This window comes from Nannobrachium achirus (assembly GCF_963921795.1).
Source record: "Nannobrachium achirus genome assembly, chromosome: 20".
In the NCBI taxonomy this organism is placed as follows: domain Eukaryota; kingdom Metazoa; phylum Chordata; class Actinopteri; order Myctophiformes; family Myctophidae; genus Nannobrachium; species Nannobrachium achirus.
In genome coordinates, this window is record NC_137827.1 from 11,275,334 (window position 1) to 11,290,971 (window position 15,638).

Below are 15,638 nucleotides of genomic sequence, written 5' to 3' on the forward strand. Positions count from 1 at the left end.
GCTATAGGCTTAGAACGTCATTAACCCCTGGCTGCCTGGAACCGAGGAGCTTTTATCCCCTGGCTGCCTGGAACTATGTAATGCTCTAACTCAGTGTTTCTCAATCTTTTTTGGCTTGAGTACCCCCTTTCCCTGATTTCTGAATCCAAGTACCCCCTTTACCCTGCAACAACATTTTGCTTATAAAACTGTATTTAAAATATAAATAAATAGTGGTATATGATGCTATTTCAAGGATATAAGTGAAAAGAAAGAGTTTCAATCGGTTTTCATGTCAATAACTTCAATACATTCAACAACTTTAAAATACATCCCAGTTGCCTGGTACCATGTAATTTGGATTATAGCAACTCAGGCTCACATCAAGTTTCTCCATTTGTCATCATTAAACATACTGTAACGGTACACGTTTTTTCCCCTCCTAATTCAATTGTAGTCAAGTATTTAACTATGAACAATATCAGCATGATTTATACTTCTATTTTTAGCTTGTGCTATTTTTGAAAAGTCTTTTGTAAGTCTTTTAAAAGTGAACATTTGTAACTCAAATATTTGCTTCTGGGTGGTACCGGATGGTTCTGGAACAATATATTTTGAGATGGGGGGTCCGCGGCCAAATACATGTCATTTTGGGGGTCCTTGACATGAAAAGGTTTGAGGACCACTGATTTAGAAGAAGGATTTAGAAGACATTGTGTCAAAGATATTCAAAGACTTGCACAAATGTTCAAGTTTTTTCAAAAATCGCAGATCTACAACCTCGCAAGCGCTGTGAGCTTGTATATCTGCTATTTTGTAATAGTTAAAGCATAAAATAATGGTTCAAAACTAAAGTGACACAGATTTGCGTTCGGACCTTAATGGCTTAACCCCTTGTCTGCCTGGAACGGAGGAGGTTTTAAAAGCGCCTCTCCTCTCCCATCTAAGCGCACGGGCCCGAATCTGTCACGACAGCATCTCAGGGTGAGAGCCTTTGAAGGAAAATGTAGGTTAAATACACAGAGGAACGTGGCTTATTAGCGTTTGCCCATGAGAGGACTGCTTATTTGATCTCCACTCGCATAACCAATAGGAGCACGGGATGGCGAGAGAGAGAGAGAGAGAGAGAGAGAGAGAGAGAGAGAGAGAGAGAGAGAGAGAGAGAGAGAGAGAGAGAGAGAGAGAGAGAGAGAGAGAGAGAGAGAGCCTTGAATAATCCATGTTTGTTTCAGGCAATGGTGGGAAAAAGTGCTCACATATTTTACTTGAGTAAAAGTATCAATGCTGCAACATAGAAATATCCTGTTGCATGGTAAAAGTCCAGAATTATAAATGTACTTGAGTGGAAGTATGAAAGTGTTGGGAGTAGTTCGCCCCCAAAATGACCTTTTTTCTATTGATTACTCACGCCATGGAGACTCGAGTTCAATGATATATATATATATATATATGTGTATATATATATATATATATATATATATATACACACAACACACACACACACACACACATATATATATTATAGTAAATTTACCCTGATGTTTTCCCCATCCAGGGCCATGCATTTGGGTCCCCATCCGGAATCAATGGGGGTAAATTTACTATAATCATATTTTTGTCTTAGTAATGCGACAAATACAAAATATATATATATATATATTATTGAACTCAAGTCTCCATGGCGTGAGTAATCAACAGAAACTACTCCTTTAAAGTACCAAAAGTGAAAGTACAAAATGTTTCAAAATGGCAGATCTACAAGCTCACATCGTGTCGCGTTGTGAGCTTGTAGATCAGCTATTTTATCAAATATCCTATATATGTATAAAATAGGGCCAAAGTGACAGTTCATATGTTTTAATATAATAATTTACTGTATATCTGTAAACTAAAGTAATTAGTAACTAAAGCTTCCAAACAATTGCAGTGGAGTAAAAGTGCAATATTTGGATCCGAGATGGAGTAGTGGAGTAGAAGTAAAAGTTGTGGAAATTGGAAAAACTCTAAAGTACTGTACAAATACCTCAAAAGTACAGTACTTATCATCATTGTCGGATGGAAACCTTGTATGTCCAAAACTCTTCGTTTTGCATTTATCATTTTAAAAATGATTTAAACTAGTGAAAACAGCCGATCTACAAGCACACAACGCCTCGCGGTGCGAGGCGTTGTGTGCTTGTAGATCGGCTGTTTGCACTACCTGTGCGACGGCCTTGTATGATGAAGCAGGGCTTTACTTCGCGAAAAAAACGTAAACATTTGAAACTTGGAGATACGAGGTGTCTGCCCGACAGTGACGTTTTGTAAATGTACATAGTTACTTTACACCACTGGTTTTCAGGGAACATTTCTTCTACTCGCTGGCGGTCGTGGTTCGATCATCAGCTGTTAATGAGAGGCGCTGTTTCATGCTGGCCCTTTCATCTGCAGTCCACACGGGCCACACAGCATCGAATCCTGGAGAACATACAGTACACTACTGCCTGATTTACCACAAATTATCCTTGGTGTCGGGCAGAAACCCACTCCTATTCTAACCTTTTGTGTTGTTCTTTCGTAATTTCACGCCTTACTTGAACACGCTACAGCGCCAAGCAAAAGCATCAAAATCAGCAGCACTACAAGCTAGTAGATCTGCTGGATGGGTTTGTGGCTTTAGTGTGTCAGAGGTTTTTCAAAGTGGGGGCCCTCATGGTCCAGGGTAGAGATGCTCTGATTGTGATTTTTGGGGGCGATACCGATCACCGATCAACTGGAATCGGTATCTGCCGATACCGATACTCCCATAAATTCTTCTATTTATTGTGTTACTGTAGCAGCATTTATATATTTAATGATTCTTCTTACAAAACATTGATATTGTATATTAAGTATAAACATTAGGAGATTGCATGCTGAGGTCCTTTACTATCCATTTCAACTTGTAGGAGTTGAAGCTGAGGTTACATTCAGTCCCACAGATAAATATTGTGAAAATAGCTGATCCAGCTTGTAGATCGGCAAAGCCGATAGTGGCATTATCGATTCCACAAACTATGCCTCCTAAATCAGTCAAGATTCAAAGCTCAAGTACAAGCTCACTGCGCGGCACCAAGTGACTCGCCCACTGTAATTGCATACTGTACATTGAGAAACATATCCTACACACAACACATACTTGGGTAGAGTAGCGTAAGACTATACTCAAGTGAAAGTATCGTTCGTTGACCAAGGCTCTATACTAGGTCCACCAGTATTTCCTCCTATTACCAACTCTCTTCGCTGAAAGTAGCCGATCCGCGCAAGCTTCCAACGCATAGCGAGGTTGTTGATCTCTGCTGTTTCCCCCCGAATGTTGGCCCCTCTCCAACGCATAGCGAGGTTGTTGATCTCTGCTGTTTCCCCCCGAATGTTGGCTTCGGAATGTGGGGACGCTAGGGTTCATGTGGTTAAGTACGTGTGTGTGAGTAAATCAATCTGTAGTTACGACCCACCTCTGCCTACCACCATGTATTTTGAAGAAGAATGCGAGCGAGCACTCGTCAGTTACAAAGTTCAGTTCACACTCGCTCAAAGAAGATCACCAGCACTCGCTTGAATTCCTTGTAGGATGTCTTATTTATTGAAGACCCAGCAGCAGTATAGCATCACTGTTTGGCAGAAACCTTGTATCTCCAAGTTTCAATCGTATATTTTGTTTTTGTTAAATTAAAGCCCTACTTCATAATACAAGACTAGAGAAAATAGCAGATCTACAAGCACACAACGCCTCGCGGTGAGAGCGTCTATTTTCACTAGTTTAAATCATTTTTTAAATGATAAATACAAAACGAACGGCTTTGGACATTCAAGGTTTCCACCCGACAACAGCAATGTATTCCTATAAGGAATTCAAGTGAGTGCAGGGAATCTCTCTCTTTTTTTTTTTTGTAGGTATACACATGTACTGTATGTTGTCATGAACATCGTATGTGAAAGAGACCAGACCCAGATCCTCCCTCGTTTTTTCCCCTTTAAACTCTCACCGGGGGTTGTTATGACTTCGTTCGTGACACTTTGCTTACGCTTACTCTACATACATGTCCATAAGAAACGAGGGGGGGATCGGATCAGGCTGAGAACGCTTTATTAAAACCCATTTAGGCCTAGAATTATTGAATGCTTTAACCAGTGAAAAATAGCAGATATACAAGCTCACAGTAGATCTGCTATTTTGTGGTTGTGAAAATGTGTGCAAATCTTTGAATATATGTATTTTCAAAGCGAACGTTTGTAACTCAAATGTTGCTTCTGGGTGGTCCCTGGAACTAGATATTTTGAGATGCGGGTCCGTGGCCAAATAAATATCATTTTGGGGGTCCTTGACATGAAAAGGTTTGAGCACCACTGACATAGTAGTCTCTCAAGAGCAGACTAACTGAGCTCCATTTAAGTGAAAAGGACCTTTTCTTTGAAGATGGCTAGCCAGATTGCTGACATAGAAACTTAGGGTTTTTCAAAAAAACCTTAGAAGGATTCAAAAGACACTTATAGAATCGGGTCAAAATTCTAATATTCACGATTTTTCAAAAATAGCAGATCTACAAGCTCGCAGCGCTAGTTAAAGCATAAAATAATGATACACAATAATGTGTACCCGTTCTAAATGGGTTAAAGGGAGCGCTGCACTATTCGAAAACCCATTTGCACGTTTGCGGCAGGCTAATGTTTTATGGATGCGCCGTGTGCCTGTCATAGTGGGAGTGAAATCCTGTTTCCTCTCTTGGCGAGTCGAGTCGATGTTTTTTTTCTTTTTTTCCGGTGGTTAACATATGAACAGCCGGCTTGCCTACGCACAGCACAGTGTGTACCCTGCCCAAAGTCTGTGGATCTGGCAGGAGAAGCTTAGCACCGTACCCCTACTGTTCAGCCACACATATGATGCACAATTGCACACACTCATACACTGGGGATGGGACGATATGAAAATTTCATATCACGATTATTGTGACCAAAGAAATCACGATTTATGATGTTATCGTGAACATTTCCCAAAAAATAGCAGCTCTACAAGCTCCATTATACTGGGGCGGAACGTTTCCCAAAAAATAGCCGATCTAGTGAGCTTGTAGATCGGCTATTTTTTGGCAAAGACATTTTATAGAGTGGGAAAAAAAGAAAGTATCAAGTACGTATATTATAAGTACCTTTTACCAATTATAGAGGGTTTAAGTGGTACCGGATATGCAGCTCGGCAAATAAAAGGTGAATTGATCCCAGTGCATGACGGAGGACGATATCACGATAAATTAAATCTCCACTATATGATTATCGTGAGTGTTTTTTATCACGATAAACGATAATATCGCATATCGTCCCATCCCTAACACACACACACACACACACACACACACACACACACACACACACACACACACACACACACACACACATTGAACAGATTGCATTGGTGTGTCGCTTCCACAAAATAGTTTTATTGGTAAAAAATATAACTACTTGCACAAGCACACTGAGACAACGGTACCAGAACTTGTGAAGAACGGTTTTATCATCATAAATACAGTACGCTCTGGCGAAACAAAAACAAAAAAATAAGAAGTGCTAAAGCATCCACAAAATAAGCTGCAATTATCAAAATGATAATTTCTTTCGTCTTGGATTTGTATGCAGGTAGAGCCGCAGCTCTTTAAGCGTTTTATTTTTTATATTTTTTTAGGACCCAGTCATTTTTACTAAGCTTATGAAATGTTGTGCTGATGATCAAGCTGTCCCTGTGTTTGCCTGCTGGATCGTATTAGTCTAGATTGACAGGGGGGGTCAGCAAGCATAGGGTGGATTTTTTTCCGGCACGTGTTTTTTTCTTAATCCTTGAAGGGTATATTTTAAGATTATGTCAGGTACCAAGCTGAATTATGTTCTCATGGGGTTCATTTTTAATGATTTCTTGCACCAACCCATTCACTTACTATACAGGAAAAAAGACCCCTCCAAAAGTCTTCTTTAAGTAGCATGTGAGGTGTCTAACTAGGGGTTATTCATGATTCTGAATCCATTGCAAGCATTTGTTTTGCACAAAAAAAAATTACACATCATTTTTCATCACAAAACCATAGTTTTGTGGGCCGTTTTTACCCAAAGGAATGTTTTCTTGTGCAAAACAATGCTTGCAATGGATTCAGAATCATGAATAACCCCTAGTTAGACACCTCACATGCTACTTAAAGAAGACTTTTGGGGGGGGCAAGAAATCATTAAAAATGAACCCCATGAGAACATATTTCAGCTTGATACCGGTCAGAATCTTAAAATATACCCTTCAAGGATTAAGACAAAACTGGTGGCGAAAATAAATCCACCCTATGCGCGTGGACCCACTCTGTCCATCTAGACTATATGGGACAGAAATGGTTCACTTTGCTTTGTAGACTGTCTGCCAGCTGTCTTATGTACATTTGTAGCAGCCCAGGGAACTTTGGAACACTCAGCCACAAACTACCGTCAAATAATAAGAACATGAGCAAAAAGGTGCAGTTTACTAGTCTTCTTATAAAGAAGATATGGAACATGGTGTTTGTATATTGAAATAAAACGGAGGGAAACTAGTTCCCGCTTGGTAAAATGGGATCTCTTCGGCCTTAGATACTTGTGTACAGTATTGTGCAGACTAAAGCCCTTTGCACACAGGACAGTTGTGTTGTTTTTTTTTTTCGTTTGCTGCATGAATAAAACGCATTGGATTTGGTGTGCAATGCTGTGCGGAATCGGCGCTGCGGATCCCAAAAGGAGTCATAAAAGGAGTGATACGTTTTTTTACCACATGCGACAAGACGCACAAATCGAACTGGGTTTGATCGAGAAAAAAACGCACGGCCGCAGCCACTCGTCGCACAGCTAATTCGGAGCCGGTGTGCAATGTGCATGAGGTCATAGAGAATCATTGTTTTCTTTTAAAAAAATGAAATTTTTTCGTTTTATCCGTGCGGTTAAACGCGCCTGCATGTGCAAAGGGCTTTACAGTAGAGCGGTCAAGAAATCCTGAAACATTGACTTTTCCATTCGAAAAATCTCAAGTCTTGCCCACTGAAACATTCCCATATCGACACTGTCGGCCAGAAACCTTGTATCTCCAAGTTTCAAATTTGTATGTTTTTTTAAGTAAAGCCCTGCTTCATCATGCAAGGCCGTCGCACAAAAGTAGTGAAAACAGCCGATCTACAAGCACACAACGCCTCGCACCGCGAGGCGTTGTGTCCTTGTAGATCTGCTATTTTCACTAGTTTAGTTCATTTTTAAAACGATAAATATAAAACGAACAGTCTTGGACATTCAAGGTTTCCACCCGACAACGACAACATGCTAAATGCCTGGTTATTAAATAATACTGTGCTTTGAAAAGTAAGGAAGAATGAGGCGAAAAGATGAAAAAAAAGCCCTCGAAAGCCGCAGTGTAGCTGTACACAAATATCCAGCCGAAGACGTCACACACAAGCCAAAGAACATATTTGCCAACATACAGTGCATAACTCATTTACAAACGTAACGTAATTGAACATAAACCAAAAAGAGATTCCCATACAGTATTAAATCTTGTCCCGTGTGAGACAATTTGGCACATTCTCAAAACACATAACGTGTCAGTATTGGTTTGATGACATGGCACATTCTCAACATCGTTTTATTGCATCGCTCGGGGGGTGGGGGGGGGGGGGGCTGGGCCGTGGGTTATTGTTTTGTCAGGGTGCCCTGTCGTGTTGGTTATGGTGTGTGCTGGTGGCATGGTGGATGGGTGTGATGTGGATACAGTAAACCTGGCTCTAGCCCATTGAGAACTGGAATAATTTTATACTTTACCTATTGAAAAATTGCAGATATACACCGAGCTTTTTTTTTGAAAAATCGTAAAAATGATGTGCATATCTTGGGGACTGCCCATAAGTCCGGAATCTCATTTGTCCTACATCTCATTATTCCGAATTTAGTCAGGGTTAGGTTTTAGGGTTAGGGTTTAGGTTAGGTTTAGGCATAGTTTTACTGAGGTTAGGTTTAGGTTTAGGCATAGTATTTTTCACCAGGTTGCCATCACCAGATTCAGACTAATGGGATGTAGAAACAATGAGATTTCAGACCAATGCCATGGCACCCGAATCTTTGAATATATTGCTTTCAAAGCAAACCTTTGCAACTCAAATCTCTGCTACTGGGGGGTCCCTGGAACAACATATTTTAAGATGGGGGGTCCATGGCCAAATACAAGTAATTTCGGGGGGGTCCTTGACATGAAAACGTTTGAGAACCACTGATTTAGAAGAAGGATTTAGAAGGACATTTTTATAGAATCGGGTCAAAAATATTCATAGTCTTGCACAGACGTTCACGATTTTTCAAAAATAGCAGATCTACAAGCTCGCAGCGCGGCACTCGGTGCCGCGCTGTGAGCTTGTATATCTGCTATTTTTCAATAGTTAAAGCATGAAACAACGGTTAAAGTTATAATGCGTTCCCCGGTCTTAGAGGACTAGAGGGCTAAGCCAGCGCCTGCAGAGATCGAGGAAGAGAGAGAGAGAGAGAGAGATAGAGATGCCCACAGAGAGGCATCCGGCATGCCGGCAGCAGCCTGCAGGTGGCGAGCTGCGCTCAGCCATCTGCTCTCCCCCCAGGAAACTGCATGTTTATATGACAAGAGGAGGGAGCGAAGAGGCACCGCTCTGTATATGTCACTGGCTGCTACAGTAGGTCCCTGTCACTTGAAGGCCCTGTCACTGAAAGCAACCAGTGTGCTGTCACTGCAACTGCTTCAGGGACACTGTTTCACTGAAGCAATGTCATTGAAACGGCCAGTGGCACCGAAGCGACCAAGCGTTTGCCAACGATTCTGTGGCCCTAAACTAGATCCAGAATAGATATTCCAACACCCAAATCTAGAGTGAACATTTTCAGCTCAAATCTTTGCTTCTGGAACAAAATATTTTGAGATAGGGGTCCGCTGCCAAATACATATCATTTAGGGGGTCCTTGACATGACAATGTTCGAGAACCACTGATATAGTAACAAACGTTCTTTTCAGAAAACTGTTAGGATTTAGAAGACATTTGTAGGATCGGCTTATATCAGTGGTTCTCCAATTTTGTCATGTCAAGGACCCCCAAAATGATATGTATTTAGCCGCGGACTCCCATCTCAAAATATTTTGTTCCAGGGACCCCCAGAAGCAAAGATTTGAGCTAAAAATGTTCACTCTAGATTTGGGTCTTAGGATATCTATTCTTAGGGGCACAAACTCGTTGGCAAACGCTAGGCCGCGTCACTGAAGCAGAATCACGGAAGCAGCCAGTGTGTCACTGAAAGCTATGGATGCGTTTACATGCACAGGTATATTCCACTCGTATTCAGAATGACCGCTCATTCAGAATGCTCATGTAAAACATCTCAATTTGGAATGGAATATTCCATTCCGGTCAATTGGAATAGAACAGGGGTCTTCAACAGGGGGTCCGGGACCCCTAGGGGGTCCTCAGAGTTACTACAGGGGGTCCCCGAAATCTTTGTGTGATAGAAGTATTTTTTCTCCTTTTCAATATTAACCACTTGAACCCTAGCGTCCATATTCTGAGAACTTTAGCCAAAAATAGCAGATCTACAAGCTCACAACGCCTCGCGCTGCGAGGCGTTGAGAGCTTGTAGATCGTCTATTTTTGGCAAAGAGGTTTCATGTAGAGGGGAAAAAGAGCAGACTAAGTACAGAGTGAAAGGTCAAGTTTATGAAGTATTGACGGTTCAAGTGGTTAAATATCTGGAAACACAAATTTAGATGAACCCAAAATACACTGATGATTGTGCTGTCAAAAGATGAAACTAAACTATACGTTATCTATGGATTGTGGGGGATCCCTGCTACATCTCTCTCTCGACTAAGGGGTCCTTGGCCTGAAAACATTGAAGACCCCTGATATAGAATATTCTATTCCGGTATGGAGGGGTGGTATGTACCGGTATATACCGTTTGAATGGGGATATTGTTATATTCAGGTAAACAGGTTAATTCTGAATGAATAAATATTGTCCATGAATGTAACCGCAGTCCATGTCACTGAAGCAGCCAGTGGCACCGAGGCAATGTCGCTCAAGCGGCCATTGTCATTGAAACGGCCAGTGAGACCGAAGCAGCCAGTGTCCCCGAAGCAATGTCACCGCAACAGCCAATGTCATTGAAACAGCCAATGTCACCAGTGCTGTGTTCTACCTGTCACGCGGCTATACGCAGTATGCCGTGAAGACATTATTTTTTGAAAAAGAGTATGCCCTCGTGAACCTTTCAAAGTAGCGTATCTGATAGCCATTATGCACTGGCGTGTGCGCCGGCCACACGAATAGCCGCGGATCATAGATTATAGTATGCCCTAATAAAAATGTCTAGAACACACCACTTCTGAATGTCACCGAAACAGCCCAGTGTCACTGAGAATAGCCAGTGAAGGACAGAAACAGACGTTTTAACTCCCAGTCCCAGCCATGGAAACAGACTGGTGTGAAAGCTTAAAACAGGTACCACCACCAACACCACCCACCACCCACCACCACCACCGACATTTGAGTAGGTGCGTCTGCGTGTCGGGGTCATGCTCTCCAACATGCGTCCATGTTCCCTGTCAGTCATGCGCGTGACCGTGACATATGACACAAGCGAGAGGGAGAGAGAGGGAGAGGGAGAGAGAGTGAGAGTGAGTGACGGGTGGGAAAAACATCGGTGGTGACAGAGAGTCAAGTGGCTGCGGCTCAAGACACCGATCCCATCTGCAGGTACACACACTCACACACACACACACGTGTCGTTGGAATTACTCTACTTGTGAGCACATCCATATTTGAGGACAGCAATGCTTCGCGTTTTTATCTTCTTTTCTCCTTTAACCCAAATGTTAAAGCCTGAGGCATACTGATAATGTCGTTGTCGGGTGGAAACCTTGTATGTCCAAAACCGTTCGTTTTGTATATATCATTTAAAAAATGATCTGAACTAGTGACAACAGCAGGTGCGAGGCGTTGTGTGCTTGTAGATCGGCTGTTTTCACTACCTTAGCGCAACGGCCTTGTATGATGAAGCAGGGCTTTACCTTTTGTGAAAAAAACGTACAAACTTGAAACTTGGAGATACGAGGTTTCTGCCCGACAGTGACGATATGTTATACTTGTTATTTATGGTGCGTGGCACCAGCAGAAGGCCAACCTAACGCCAACTTGAATCTTTTCCTAATTGTCCGCCTAAAACAAAACAACAAACCATTTATCTTCTGAGGACCAGGAAAATGTCCTCACAATGTCTGTTCACAAGCATAGGAATACAAGTCCACGCACGCACACACACACACACACACACACACACACACACACACACACACGTGCGCGCGCCGCTTGGAAAAACAAGTCACATATGGAGAATGACTCAAACCTTTTTTAGCAGCCTGACACACAGCCCACTCAGGCAGTCATGACTCAAGAATCTTCTTTCTATAAATCATCTCTCTGTGACCAGTATGTCATAGATATACATTCGGAACGGACAACACTAATAAAGACGGCCCAAAGCCTTAGTCAAGGGTTAACACAGGGAAGCTGTCTAGTGTCTTATCTCACATCTCTGGCTAATAAAAATGGATTAGCGAAGCAGCAGCAGCACTGCACAAGCAAGGGCTCTGCAGGAACATTACACGGAATACACGCACGCACGCCTGCGTGCACGTACGTGCACACACTCACTCACATGCACGCACACTCACACATGCCCCCCAGACAACAACAGAGGAGATTTTTTGGGTACCAGAATCCGTTTCCATGGCAGTGAGGAAGGTGGATGGCTACAATGGAAAAAAAGCGCATGCATTTTATTAGACGGATGTTTTCCAAAGGTTTTTTTTGTGTGTGTGTGTGTACACAAGCTGGTGCACGGGATTGTGTGTATGTGTGGCCTTGTCAGTGTTTTGTACCAGTGTGCTACTTGTATCAGAGTATGTGTGTGTGTGCATGCGTGGGTGTGTATAATCCGCGTGCCAGTGTGTTGGCGGAGGGTTGATCACATCATGTAATGGAATTTGAGGCTGCTAGAGACGGGATGTTTTTTTTTTTCTAGTTTGAAGGGAAATGTGAAATCAACGCGCCGCAAAGTCACATCATCCAGTCTGCTGGAGGATGGAAAACTATCAATCTATCATCTTAATCTCTCTCTCTCTCTCTCTCTCTCTCTCTCTCTCTCTCTTTCTCTTTCTCTCTCCCTCCTCCCATATTTACACCTGCAATGTGTGCTGGGCATCAGTCTGTCTTGTCTGTCTGCATTTCTCTGTAGGGGTGGGCGATATGGTGATAATTATCGTTGAGACGATACAATGTCTCCACGATATGCCTTTTCAGAGGTATCGTATATATCGTGATACAAATGAGGGAGCCTTGTAAAAAATCCTGTTTAATTGTTAATACAGAGATTCATTGCAGAATTCAATTTAAACTTGCATTTTGGTCTAAATCAGTAGTTCTCAAACTTTAAAATGTCAAGGTCTCCACTTAACTCTGACAGTATACAAATGAAACCAAATGGTCCATTTGGTTTCATTTGTATGCTGTCAGAGTTAAATGTAAAGTTCAATTTAGACCTCCCAAAAGGAACCCAGAGAGTCTAGTTTTTGTCAAGCAACTTGATAAATAACCATAAAAACCAACGTGAAAAAGAATCGTGATAAGATCGTGTATTGTGATACAGCTTGGGAAAATATCGTGATATTGTGTTTTTCCATATCGCCCACCCCTATTTTTCTGTCAAATCTGCAGCCCGGCCGTTCTCTCGCCTCCTCGTCCTGACTGACAGTCTATTCCTCGAACAGTTTCAGCGGGATAACATTTGTACAGCTTATTTTTAGGCACAGGCATTGTGATGTGGGTTATCATGTATCGATCCTCTACCAGGCATTCCACTGTATTAACACACTTCCACAGGCTCCGGAACGGCATGCTTCGTAAGAGGCAAAAATATCAAACATCATTCTATAGTAGCTACCAAAAATATGACCATTTTATTTCAGTCCATTTCCTGCTAGCATTCTAGTGGACACAAGCATAAAAAGAAACATGAACCCATGATGGCTTCTATGAAAAGGGCTTCCACCTACTGCTGCCTCTCTGAGGCATCATATTGCCGACGTAGCGAATGAGAGGATACCAAACGATTGTACATAGCAGCTAAATGATTGGATCTTATTCCTCTCTTTTCTTTCCTTCGATTCAAACCTTTGGCGAGGGCAGGGGAGGGAGGAGGAGTGGTGGTGTTCAATCTACAGGGAAAGGCCTACTGTACGTAACCGGTTAATCCATTGTCCACGGGGGAACTCTGCTCTCTCTTCTCCGTTCACCAACGAAGGATGATCGGCGCTTGTTTAGCGGGGTTCGTTCCTCCCGTTCTGCCACCTTTTATCCAGACTCCGTCCGCTCCGAGGCGCCGCTCGCTCGCTCGCTTGGGAAACAACATCCAGCGGCTTGTGCTTGTGGAACGCAATAAAAGAGAGAAGATACAAGAAGAGAGGGTTGAAAGAAGAAGAAACGAAAAAAAGGGGGAGAAGTCGTCGCCCTCGTCCCTCTTATGATCCTCTCAGCCTCCTCCTCCATCCGAGACCAGAGCCTGGTCAGGAGTGTGGTGTAGATTTATAATCCGTTCTAGAGTCTAGACCCCCGTTGCGGTGCATGCAGCGCTCCTCGGCATCACACGTAGTCCTGTAGGCTGTAGCCGGTCTTGTTGTCGAGCGGCGACAGCGAGCAGTACTGGTGCTGCAGGTCCTGCGACTGCTGCAGCAGCTGCTGCGCCTGCTGCTGCAGCAGCAGCTTGTCCGGCGGCGGCAGCAGGATCATGTCCTGGGGCCCGTGCCGCTTGCCCGAGCACGACATGCAGAAGATGGAGCCGCCGGCGAACAGGAAGCCCGCCGACACGAACGCCACGTAGACGGCGCCGCCCGGCTCGAACTTGTTGCTCTCGGGCACGTTGTGGTCCAGGAAGCTGGCGATGACCTCGTTGGTGAACCAGGAGGCGGGCACCAGGCACAGGAGGCCGGCGCCGCAGAAGCAGGCGCCGCTGGCGACGGCGGCGTGCCGCTTGGCGCGCCGCCCGCCGCCCCATCGCGTGCACTTGAGCCCCAGCGACGCCAGGCACAGGCCCATGGCGGCCATGACGCAGCACAGCACCATGGTGGTGCGCGCCGTCTGCAGGTAGGCGGGCAGCGACAGCACCGAGTACTTGAGCGTGCAGCTGAACATGCCGGTGCTGTACCACGTGCAGTCCATCCACAGGCCCTGCATCTGAGAGATGGCCGTGATGATGTTGGAGCCCACGTCGGCGCTCACCTAAGGGGTGGATGATACGGTGATGAATATTGTGGAGACGATACAATGTCCCCACGTGTTATGCCTTTTTAGAGATATCGTATATATCGTGATACAATGAGGGGGAAGCCCTATGAAAAAATCCTGTTGACTTAGTTGTTAATACAGAGATCCATTGCAGAATTCATTTAAACCTGCATTTTGGTCTAAATCAGTAATTCTCAAACTTTACAATGGCAAGGTCGTCTCCCCTTAACTCTGACAGTTTTCAAAAGAAACCAAATGGACATTTGTACACTGTCAGAGTTACATACTTGTAAGGGCCAATTTAGACCTCCCAAAAGGAACCCAGAGAGTCCCTGGACCCCACTTTGAGGACCACTGGTCTAAATGGTCCGTTACTCCTTTTTCTTTTAGTTTTTGTTACCTGGTAGGTGGTTGCACTGTCAAGTAACTTGGAAAAAGAACCATAAAAACAAACATGAAAACGAATCACGATAAGATTGTGTTCAAGATGGTGATACAGCTTATATCGCCCACCCACCCCTACGGCGCTCACCTTCCAGTTGGGCAGCACCGTCGCCACCATGGCGCCCATGATGCCCAGCAGCGCCAGGACGAAGCCGAAGACCTGCATGCCGGTGGACGCCATCCTCATCCTTCCCCCGCCTCAGCTTGACGCAGCCACTGCTGCTGCTGCTGCTGCCCCCTCTCCTCCTCCTCCGCCACCACCTTCTCGCCGGGCAGCATTCAACTGGCGCCGGCCCGGGCGCCTTGATGCCTCCTCGAGCCCTCTCTGCCCTCGACCGCCTCTCTCTTCCACTCCCCCGGTGCAACGCCAGCTGCCAGGTCCAATCCAATCCCCCGGATTCCACTCTCTCTCTCTCTCTCTCTGCTGCTCAGTGCCAAGCCGCCTCCACTGGACTCCAGGAGAGAGACACAGAAAATGAGAAACTGAATTGCTAAGTCGTGTTATTCTCTCTCTCTCTCCCTCTCTCCCTATCCCTCTCTCTCTCTCTCTCTCCCTCCTCACTCAACGCTGCAGAAGCCAGCTCAGACTTTTCTCCTAACGGGAGGGAAGGAAGGGAACAAAGGGAGTGCGCGTAGCAGAGCCCCTGTAAGAGCGATAAGACCCAGGGCTCGCTAGAGCTGATTACTGAGTAAACGAGTGTACGAGAGGGTGTTTTGTGCTCGCGTGCGCTTTTCCCATTTAGCATGTGTTTTCTCCTCCCCGGGCCGAGGCTGCATGAGCCCCATAGAGCTTGTTATTGGAGAGCCAGAAATGAGTTTGTGGTATTTTTGTGAGCGCTCTTTGCTATGTGCA

At 44.2% G+C, this 15,638-nt stretch overlaps 2 protein-coding genes across 2 annotated transcripts in view; one reads left to right on the plus strand and one right to left on the minus strand.

Moving 5' to 3' along the window:
- LOC308305930 (dimethyladenosine transferase 1, mitochondrial-like) overlaps positions 1 to 15,638 on the plus strand; it is a gene marked incomplete at its 3' end in the record, with an annotated part of 103,501 nt that overhangs the window by 36,951 nt on the left and 50,912 nt on the right. The window lies entirely within an intron of this gene.
- Positions 13,700 to 14,966, minus strand: LOC308305764 (claudin-20; the record flags this gene model as incomplete). Its single annotated transcript, XM_080750622.1, has 2 exons — positions 13,700 to 14,335; positions 14,874 to 14,966. 2 exons carry the CDS (start codon positions 14,964 to 14,966, stop codon positions 13,700 to 13,702), a joined length of 729 nt encoding a protein of 242 aa, XP_080606748.1.